This window comes from Aspergillus puulaauensis, chromosome 1 (assembly GCF_016861865.1).
Source record: "Aspergillus puulaauensis MK2 DNA, chromosome 1, nearly complete sequence".
Classification (NCBI taxonomy): domain Eukaryota; kingdom Fungi; phylum Ascomycota; class Eurotiomycetes; order Eurotiales; family Aspergillaceae; genus Aspergillus; species Aspergillus puulaauensis.
The window spans coordinates 3119409-3130061 of NC_054857.1; the positions used below are offsets into that span (position 1 = coordinate 3119409).

General features: G+C 52.4%; 5 protein-coding genes across 5 annotated transcripts; 2 read left to right on the top strand and 3 right to left on the bottom strand.

The window, feature by feature from the left end:
- Positions 1-293: 293 nt before the first annotated feature.
- Positions 294-1933, bottom strand: APUU_11231A (uncharacterized protein; the record flags this gene model as incomplete). Its single annotated transcript, XM_041696002.1, has 2 exons — positions 294-1025; positions 1106-1933. 2 exons carry the CDS (start codon positions 1931-1933, stop codon positions 294-296), a joined length of 1560 nt encoding a protein of 519 aa, XP_041550597.1.
- Positions 1934-2580: 647 nt separating this feature from the next.
- Positions 2581-3095, bottom strand: APUU_11232A (putative small nuclear ribonucleoprotein (LSM7); the record flags this gene model as incomplete). The annotated part of the gene is made up of 3 exons (XM_041696013.1): positions 2581-2708; positions 2763-2834; positions 2894-3095. The coding sequence occupies 3 exons, from the start codon at positions 3093-3095 to the stop codon at positions 2581-2583; spliced, it is 402 nt and encodes a 133-aa protein (XP_041550598.1).
- A 2063-nt stretch (positions 3096-5158) lies between these two features.
- On the top strand, positions 5159-7234 carry APUU_11233S (uncharacterized protein; the record flags this gene model as incomplete). The annotated part of the gene is made up of 2 exons (XM_041696024.1): positions 5159-5774; positions 5844-7234. The coding sequence occupies 2 exons, from the start codon at positions 5159-5161 to the stop codon at positions 7232-7234; spliced, it is 2007 nt and encodes a 668-aa protein (XP_041550599.1).
- Positions 7235-8115: 881 nt separating this feature from the next.
- Positions 8116-9194, top strand: APUU_11234S (SDR family oxidoreductase; the record flags this gene model as incomplete). Its single annotated transcript, XM_041696035.1, has 2 exons — positions 8116-8373; positions 8445-9194. 2 exons carry the CDS (start codon positions 8116-8118, stop codon positions 9192-9194), a joined length of 1008 nt encoding a protein of 335 aa, XP_041550600.1.
- A 102-nt stretch (positions 9195-9296) lies between these two features.
- APUU_11235A (intradiol ring-cleavage dioxygenase) lies at positions 9297-10412 on the bottom strand (the record flags this gene model as incomplete). Its single annotated transcript, XM_041696046.1, has 3 exons — positions 9297-9567; positions 9625-10106; positions 10176-10412. 3 exons carry the CDS (start codon positions 10410-10412, stop codon positions 9297-9299), a joined length of 990 nt encoding a protein of 329 aa, XP_041550601.1.
- Between the last annotated feature and the right edge of the window lie 241 nt (positions 10413-10653).

The following is a 10653-nucleotide window of genomic DNA, read 5'->3' on the forward strand; positions in this document are numbered from 1 at the left end:
TATACACTGGAAACTGCATGGTCTGATGTATCTCCATGGAAGGGGACGTGGAGAGAAGGCTGTCTGTCCAGCACTTACCTCCACCGACATCATCCATGTTGATAAATTCATAGTGAGATTACAGCGGCGCTGTTCATTAGAAATATATGCACTGTCAGAATGAAATGTCGACCCTATTGACAATAAGATAGTAGTAGAATATCCAAAATGAACCGCTTTTTCCCCAGAAGAACAAAACACCAGCCAGCCAGTATCATATAAAAACCTCATAAACATAAACAGTCGTTCACAATTCACAGCTCCCCAGCATGCGGGAGCTCCTCCTCAACACCGTCCTCCTTATCATCCTCAACCCAAGGCCCCAATCTCTCCACCAACTCCTCAATCTCCACTTCGTCATCCCCATCCCCCTCTTCCCCAAGCAACACCGCATCCCCCTCCAACCTCCTCGGCGGGATCAACACCCGATCCAAGACATGAATAACCCCGTCTTTACTCAACACATCCGCAAACCCCACGCGCCGCCACCCATTCAGCTTAAAGCTCACGTACGGACCTAGGTGCGTTAAATCAACAGCAATCTTATGCTCCCCCAGCAGCGTCGGGAGATCAAGATGCGTGCCGACATTATTCGCATTAGCTGATTGGGAGGATCCAAGCCCGAGTCCCAGTCCGAATGGCTTTATCTCCCCGCCAGATGTGTACAGCACATCGCTGTACAGTGTCCGTCCTGGGACAATGTGGTACTTTATCAGGGCTTTGAGGTACGGCAGACCCGGGGGAGAGAAGAGGAAGGCGTTGACACTCAGGCCGAGGCGTTGGAAGGCGGTGTTCGAGGGCGCGAAGAGCGTGAATCCGTGTCCGGATTTCTGGGTTGTTGTGTTGAGATGCCCTGCCAGGGAGGTCTGGTGTAGAGCTTGGTTTAGGGTGGAGAATTTTGTGGGGAGGATCGTTAGGAGGTGTAAAGCTGGTGGTGGGGGGAGGAGGATGGAGTCTAGTGCGTGGACGAGGCCGTTGGACGCGGTCTAGATTAAGATGTTATTGTTAGTTTGTGGATTGGATTGGATGGGATGGGATGGGGTGGGGTAAAGGGCGCTGGGCTTACGATGTCAGCGGCGATGATGTGGCTGTAGAAGTTCAGGGTTAGGCCTTTGAAGCCGGCGCGGACAGTGAGGCGTTGCGGGAGGCCGTGTCTAATCTTGTCTTTGTCCTCGTCGTTGTGGCTGTCGGTAGTGCCGAGAAGGGTGGAGTTGAGGGCACTGGGGATGGTATGGCTGTGGAAGAGCCTCACGGCGTTGAGAACCTGTGGCGAAGAGTGGTAGCGCAGGATTCCGCGGATTATTTCTTTGGGAATGCGATGGTCATCGCCGTCGCCGTCGCCATCGTCATCATCACCACCATCGTGGTCCCGGTGATGGTGATGATGCGGGATCTTGCGGAAAGCATGGTCGGTTGGCGCGAAGAAGGTGAGATTGTGATCGGTCGAATTGAGATAGTTCACCAGTTCGTGGTCTTCGTTGATGATTTTGGTCAGGATGGTAGTGTATTTGCTTTCTGCAATGAGCTGGTATATTGTCTTATCGGAATGGTGCGGATTAGCGATGGAATTGACGCTGATGTCGCGGTCGAGATCGATGAGGTCAGATGGAACATTTGTGACTTCGCTGATGGGCTGGCTGAAGAAGTTCTTTATCCAGCTGTCGACGTCGTTGGTATTGATGGAGAGGTACTGGTCGATGTCGGTATCGGAATCTAGAACCTCTGCAGGGGTGAAGGTGGGGGACCGCTCGACAGCATTATCGAGTGGGTTCTTGCTCTGGACGTCGAACAAAGAATGTTTAAGGTCCTTGAGGTCGCCGAAGACGTCCTGGATCGCAAGGGTAGAGCAAAGGGGGACTGTAGCCGCTGCGACAGTCAACAGTTGCAGCTTCATCCTTGTGGATATATACTCCTATACATGGAAAAAATAATAAGCAGGTGTGGATGCACGAGGAAGGATCCTGGTTACGCGGACGGGCCTCGAGTATATATGATATATAAGACAATCAAAGGCCGAGTCAGCATCCAGACCAGGCGGTACGAGAGCTGAACCAGGCGGGAGTGGTCATTCAGGCATAATCGGGTTAATGCCACTGGACGGGACGCTTTCCAGCCGACCCGGCCCCCCCGGATGTCAAAGAATCCAAGCCTGAAGAACCGTGGATCATGGATGGATGGAGGATGATGTCACAATGTATTGTTCTATTGCAAATATGTGTTGAGATATGATGAATTTATGCTCATTATTTCATTAGATATTCTATTTTCCTTTTCTCAATGCGTGGTCCATCCCGGACCGCACGCTTCAAATTCCACCTCTGCCTGACAGGGAGATATAAAGAGGATATAGGTGGAGATAAGAAAACCATCCGGAAATACATGGATGATTTCAGATGTGATAACTAGTCGTTGGTGACCAGTCAAGCTGTAGGACGTAAAGGAGCTCTTGTGCATCACTCAAGCCCGAGGCGAATTATTTGGCTATGCGAAGCCCAGCGCTCGACGGGACACATGTATCTCTGTCAACCAAACAGCCACTGCTTACTCCTCCGCCTGAACGAATGGGTTGGCAATCTGCTCACTTCCATCCGCAGGGGAGATCAGGACAATCAAGGTGCCACGCGCGACAATGAGACCGAGAAACCGCGTGTTCTCGTTGCCCTCGTCATCTGCAAAGAATTAGCCGCCGATGATTCCAATGGGTTTACCATGTAACTACTTACCACGCATAGACTCCTTGACGTCGTCCAAAACCAGGTTCATCAGCTGGTCATATCCTTTGAGTGTTCCAGAGACTGATGCATGTTAGTAAAAAATCTCAGAAACACAGGAAGCTCGAGGGAACAAAACATACCCTCTCGCCCGCCATTGAACTTTACGCGGACTTCCTTGTCCATGTATTTATTCAGATCGAGGATGTTTTCCTTCTTGGGCTTTTCTTGCTGCTGAGCACCGCCACCACCGCCACCTTTTCCATGGCCGCCACGGCCGCCAGAGCGATCATATCCTCCGCCGCGGCTGCGACCACCTCCACGGAACGAGCCTCGTTCGGACATGGCTTGGCTAGATCGGAGATATCAGACGATGATCAAAAGGATGTTCCAATCCCGACTTGTTTTAGTTAGCCCGGGGACCGGAGTTGGGTTATGTAATCGAGGGGATAATTGATGGTATGAATTTATGAAAGAGGGGGCGCGCGTGGAGGAATCCAGCTTAACCAGGCAAGGTGGGGGAAAGGTCAGACCTCAGAACTCTGAAAATGCAGGAAGCAAGCTCCTCCCACTTTGACCGACCGGACAGGCAGGACAGACAGACAGACGGACAGGGGGTTGATTATCCGAGATGAGACTCACCAATGAGTGCGCTGGACTGTGCGGATGATGTGAAGGGGGTGGAAGGCCGAAATGGTAGGGAACTCGGAAGATTGGTGCAGTGGGTTTGTATGAGGGATTTTCCTTGATTCCAGGATTGAGTCCACGCAACACAGCAGCAATGGGCTCCGAAACAGGCTAACTGGCAGCGAAAATGCTCCAGACCAAGATAGTGCACTGCAGATTTATTGACTGGAGTCTGGACTCTGGAGGCCTTGGCTGTTTGTCATGGGGAGGTTCATTGTCCAGACTTCAGAGTCATGGGAGGAGGAAAAGTTTGCTGAGGTGATTCTGTATTGTCAAGAGAATACCGTAATTTATAGTGGATGACTTAGGCAGCCATATAAGCATACAGAGTAGATTGTTTAGTTGCTGCAGCGGAGCAGCCGGAGAGCCATTAAAAAGTGTCTAAACACTTGCACATCTATCTCATGCCCAGGGAGCTTGATATTTTTGACAAGGTACAGAGAATGGAGTAATTGCTGGATACATAAAATCAGATATAAGATCACGTGGCTCTTTGTTAGTCCCGTTAGGTATAGATCAGGCAGCCAGGCTTTATAAAGCCCACCGCTTACTTTGGAAGAGGAGCACTGCGCCTGCGACGGCACGGCAAGCGGGTTACCCCCAGCCCTGCAAGGGACTGATATGGCGATATCGAGAGTAAATTACAGAGTCATGACGGGTAAAAATTCGGACCGAGTCGGCTTCCGCTGAGCGTCAGCGGGATTCTCTCCGCCCTGCGTCACCTGATAAGGTCGATGTTCAGCTCAACTCAAACGGACCCTTGATTTTGAAGAATAGGATCGAGATTGCTATCGGATACCCCTAGTAACCTCAGTTGAAGTCAGTTCAAGCGAATTGATCATCTGAATAATAAGCTGAATAATAGAAAGCTTCAGCGCTGTAGGCGCAGATCCACTGGCACCGCTGTGTTCTCGCCACACTAGTGCAACTGTAGAAGGGAGGAGACCCGTTCCGCCATCCCGTCCGAGATGCCTCCATCATCACCGTCCTGGTCCATTCTGGCTGTCATTGGGCAGCCCTTCCACCTCTCCCACTCCTGTCGTGTCAGCCAACTAGCCGTGCGAGAGCGACAGACTGACGATACGTAACGTGTAACCTGTGCGACTGCGTCTCGCTCCAACGTGGAGTTCTTGAGTTGCATTGCGAATCTGCGATAGGGAATTGCTGCAGGGCAGGTACCGATACCATACCGTACCGTACCGTACCAGCAGCCCCCGGCAGTCGTCCGTTGTCCGGCGTCCGTCGTCCGCCTTGCCTTTTCCTCCCTCTGACTGGCATCTGCTGTGACTCCGTTTGTTCTCCTGGCCGACTCTGCGCCTGTCACCTGTCCCCATGTCTCTCATCTTCTGCGTGTTCCTCAATATCGCATTCCTATGACATCCGTTCTGTTTCTGTTGCTTGACTTTGCAGCTCCCTCTTCAAGGCCGTCCGCTCTGTGGCTGAATCAAAACCCGCACTCTGGAGCCTCTCCGCCATCGGTAGCACTCTGCCAGCGGCCCAGCGTTCCCATTACTCAATAGCGCCCACCCCCCTCGACCCTTCGACAACCTCCCTCCCAAAACTCTTCGCTGCCTTCCCCACGACCCCAGGGCATATCTGCCGTCCCTCCTCCTCTTCCTATATACTTCTACGCTACTCTTGCTGGGTCTCCGCCATAGTCTCCCGGCTATTTTGACTTCTCGCGATTCCGAGGACCCTCCCACCCGTCCTCCGCCGCCGCCATGGATTCTCGAACGACAACGACAGAGGCGCCTAGTAAGCGACCTCGATCAGATTCTGGGGAGTTCCCCCCGATTGCGTCCAAACTCCCCAAGACCCATTCAAATCACCTGCAAATTAACTATCTTGCGCGCCAATACCCCGAAAACCTTCCTCTAGTCTCGCTAGAAGACACAATGCCCGCTATAGTGCACTTGATTGGCGAATATGACGGTGTCTTACATCGCCATGAGAGCATCGCTGGGAATCTAGGCGCGTGCCCTCTGGGCCCAATCCTGATCAAGCGCTTCGAGCGTCTTTTCGACGGCCCGCCCCGGGTACTCAAGTCGCACGGGAAGGACAACCCCAACGTCACATGGCTAGACGTGGTGGAATTTGCGAAGAGCAAACCCGAACAATTCAACTTGGAAAAGAGCCGCAACGGTGTGCGAGTATGCCAGTTTTACACGAAGCAAAGCCGCGTGGAGATCAGCGAGGAGGACTTTGTGCTGATCGCCTCGGGGATGCCTCAAAAGATGATTCCCCCTCAGCCAATTATCGAGGATGAGGAGAAGGAGCTTGGAGCTCTCGAAATCCTCGAGAAGAACCTCCAGCAAATAATCCAAGTTGCAGATCAAGGTTCGTGTTCGCAATCTTTTTAACCCGCAAACGCTTATGCCAGTCGCTAACTCAATTCCTTTATTCTAGTCTCTGCACGTGCCCGGCAACTTAACCATCGCTTGAAGAATCGTAGGACCGCCATCGTTACCCGGCGGGAGAGTGACGTGACTCTCCACAACTCTCGGCCACCGCAGCTTCATTCACAGACCCAGCCGCATCTTCCGCAACAACGCTCCATGAGTCCTGTTTGGCGCGACGCCAATGGCAATGCCCACGGTCCACTGAACGGTAATGGCAATGGCGCGTCCAACGCCCAGTCCCCGTCCAGCGGTTTCGTCGCAGTCAACACCGGTCGACATGGCGCGGAAGTTCCGGCGGAAGAGAATCCCTTGTCATCGCAGTTTTTATTCTCCCACTCCAACACGGAAAATGTGACGATCATAAACGGGACGTCTATCAAGGGTGCCTCTCCAACTACACGCGCTGAGTTGATGAAAAAGTTCTTCACTACGCAAGACCGCCAAGTGCGCAGTTCGTACGAAGAAGCCACTGGATCGAGCAACCGTCAGTCGTCGCGTCCTCGACCTAGAGTATCTGAAGGTGGCGGCGACTACAGCAGCATGTTCGCACCATCACCTGCCACAGTCGCTATTCCGAATACTCCGACTTCGTTACTTCCTCCCCCGAAATCACACCATCATGAGAAGGATGACGGCGGCCCATTTAAGATCGAGATGGTTGCCCGCATGGAAGAGCTACAGCGAGGTGATCGTATTATGCCACCTTGCGATCGATGCCGCCGTCTCCATATGGACTGTCTCAAGAATCTTACCGCATGCATGGGCTGCACAAAGAAGCACGCCAAGTGCTCTTGGCGAGACGTGAAAGAGGATGAGCTACGGGAAGCTCAGCGCGCTGATCGGGAGCATGCGGAGGACCCACATTCAAAGGAGACGTCCACCAGCCCTACTGCTACAGCCCCGGAACAGTCGTATCCATCTACTACCGTTCCCACACCTGCCCCAGCTCCAGCTACCGTGCTACCCGAGCCAGAAAGGGGACGCGAGGGCCCGGCAGATGTCAACATCCGCAGGGAATCCGCACCGATTGCCGCACCGGTGTCACGACCCCCGCCCGGAAGGGAAGTATCCCCACGACGAGCAATGAGCGAGAACCAGGGCAGCCACAGTCACCCGTTCGGCCACGAACGACATGACCGAACTGGTAGGCGGATCAGTATCAACCGGAACGAACACGCCCGGGATGACCGGGATGATGTTCCGGATGCGCTGAGACAGGCCATACTTGATACATATAACACTCACCACCGAGCCGCGGCGAAAGCAAGTGTACATGAAGTTAGCAACGAGCGCGAGCGGGATCGCGAGCATGACAAGGAGCGAGAGCAGCGAGAGAGAGAACGAGAACGAGAGCGCGAGCGCGAGCAGGAACGAGACCGGAAATTGGTGAGAGCATAAGGCTCTTGATCAATCTATGTAATGACTTTTTCTTTGCATATGTATTTGAAAATATTGGCATGTCGTTTGAGCGGTTTAGCGGATATCCCCGGCAGTTGGTGTTTTTCTATTATCAATATCGATCCTCTGAGAGCTTTGAGGTTGTCTATATATATATATATTCTATATTATTAGAAGTAATAGTATATACCGATCTTCAGGCCTGGACTTGTATACAAGGTAATCATGGGCCCGTCTCAACTATAGTGTTGCGGTTCAATTTATCCCACAATGATCTTCCATCTCGGAAAACCATCCGATCTCTAGCTCCATTCTTGTGGAGTTGATGTGCATGCCAATACTTTGACCCATCGTGCAAAGACAATTTAATCCAGAAGAGCAAATCAACCAAGAGTCTCACTAGGTACACTCTCAACACCTCTCGCCCTCTTCACCATCGGCCCAACCCTAGCCTCATCCTCAATCCACTCAACACTCCCAGCAAGACCAATAAACCCCTTATCATCCAGCGCATAAAGCGCTCCTTAACCCAGACTCGACAAGTGATGGACTCTCTAAAGTGGGTCGAATACCGGATTGGGATTTCTGCGAGTCGTTAACTCCCACATCGAATCATTCATTTACCCGGAGCATGGACCGACGAGTTTCGAACAAGAACTTGATTTAACCACTCCAATATTAGATATAAGCGCTTACACCAATAGACCAGTCAGTCACGGACGATGAGTACCTTATACTTATTTTTGGGCAAAACAAGACCAGAAAGACGGCGGTGATAGGAGGTTATAGACATCCTGGTAGTCGGAGCATCTCCGGCCTGCCAGCTTGGCCATAAAAACACCATCCCCGCATTCCTCCCACCACTGTCTTCTAACCTTTACATGAACATTATGGCCATCGAGTTTGTCCTCGTCACCGGTGCAACCGGCTTCATCGGCGCCCACATCGTCGATGCTCTTCTAGCCCGCGGCCTACGGGTGCGGGGCGCCACACGCTCCATGGCCAAGGGCGAGGCCATGATGAAAGTGCGCCCACAATACAAAGCGCATCTTGAATTCGTCCAGATCAACGACTTCGAGAGCCCAGGGGGCATAGTCGATGCCGTGAAAGGCGTCGATGGGATAATCCACACAGCGAGTGTTAGTCCTCCAACCTTCAATATTTTATCATACAGCATGACGACCACTAACTAGTTAATACATACCTGAAGCCCTTCACATACGACACAACAGACAACGAAAAGGAACTCATCATCCCCGCCCTGAACGGCGTCAACGCCGTCATGGAGGCTGCCTCTACAAACCCCAATATCACCCGCATAGTCCTTACCTCATCCTTTGCCTCCGTCGTAGACATCACCCGCAAACCACCGCCTTATTTCACGTACACCGCCGCAGACTGGAACCCGCTGACTTACGAAGAGGCAATCGACAAATCCACCAACGCCGTCGTCGCATACCGAGGCTCGAAGAAATTCGCTGAGCGCGCGGCGTGGGAGTACATCCGTACCAAGAAGCCCTCGTTTGACTTGGTTACGCTCTGCCCACCTATGACGTTTGGACCGGTGGTTCACCCTGTTGACGGTGTGGAAAAGCTCAACGAGTCGAATGCGACACTGTGGAAGGTTGCCAGTGGGGACCAGCTTCCTGTTGCGCGGGTGCCGTTCTGGATTGACGTGCGAGATTTGGCGCAGGCGCATGTTGGTGCGTTGCTTAGGGAGGAGGTTTCCGGGAAGAGATATACGACTACAGCGCCGGAGCGGTTCTCGTATGCGCTTGCGGCGGAGATTATTAGGGGGGAGTTTGAGGAGTTGAGGGATGGGGTTTCTGCTGAGGCTCAGGATGTCGATGAGAGTCATGGGTTGGATGGGGAGACGGCGGCGAGAGAGTTGGGGTATCAGTATCGGTCTTTCGGGGAGACGGTGAGGGATTTGGTGAGGCAGGCTTTGGAGATGAAGTAGTAGGCTTAAATAGACCGAGTGATATGTTTAAGTTTTAGGTATATATACAATTGATTCATTCACGTATAAGGCCAAGAAGGACAAAAACAAGCGACTGGGTAACTAGTCAAGGTCCGGAATCGGCAGCCCATTCACAATCTTGACCTTCCGCCCTAATTTATCCAGGGCATCCTTGGAGTTCTTCGCGCGCAGATCGCTCGTTTCCGTGTCGGAGACAAGAACAAAGTCGTATGTGAGCAGGGCTTGGTCCTCGGACACATTGTACTTAGCAGCGTACTTAGGTCCGGCTTTTCCGAGGTCCACGACAAGGGAGTCCTTGACACCGAAGACAGCATCGGATGTCTCGAAGGGGTCGTTTCGGAGGTACAGCGCCCTATCTCAGTTATTAGCACCGGCTCCCCCCATGGGAAATAAAAAGAAGGCAACTCACGTAATCAAATGATCATAACCCGTCTTCTCAAACATAAAATGCATATGACTCGGCCTATACGGGTGGCGGTGCAGCTTCTTCAACAACTTCCCAACAGGCCCATCATGCGGAATCGGATACGGCACCGGCGTGATAGCATTAAACCAGAACACACCCTCCTTGTCACTGCGCATAATGCACCGGCCGTCTGGGCCAGCCCGGTCCGCGTGCTGCACGTCATAGTGCCCCGTCGAGTCCGTCTCCCAGATATCGATCTTCACACCCTCAACGGGGTTACCCGCCGTGTCTTTGATTGTGCAGACCACGAGCAAAGGCTCGCCTTTGGGGTCGGAGGACATGAGTCCGCCTTGTGTGATTTCTTCGGCTTCATGTGTGTGGAAGGGGCCCAGGACTGTGCCTTCTGTGCTGCCCGCGGGTTTGGGGTGGTCGATTGAGTCGACGAGGATGGAGAGACCAAGAACATCGGAGAGGAGAATGTACTCCTAAACGTAACAAATTAGTATACCTTACTTATTCAATTGACGAATTATGTATGTGTGTGCGAGAAATACCTGTCGAACATCCGTACAGATCTGTCCGACCTCTGTCAAAAACTTCAACCCGGTCATCCACTCCGCAGAGGAGAGTCTGGTCTCGCGCGCAAAGTCATGGAGGTGCGAGACGAGTCGCTCGAGGACGTACTTCATTCGCTCGTCTTCACAGAGCGAGTTGATGCGGATAACATTCTCGGTGATGTTGTCCACCGTGAGGTTTTTCATAGGAGGGACTTTGACCTGGGAGGGATCCATCGTTACTTTATGCTTCTTCTTTCTCGGCAAGGTGAGGGAATTAATTGGGTCAATTGCCCGCTTTCAGGGGACGAGAGGGCATATAAGAGGGGGATGGCGAGGAGAAAGTCACCCCGCATGGAGAGAAAGGATATCCGGATGTATAATGATCAATAAGCAGTGATTTTACGGCCTGCGATTGGTGCTTGAGCGCTGGCACCGGAATTCCCCCGAAAATCATTTCAGTTGTTTACGGAGGCCG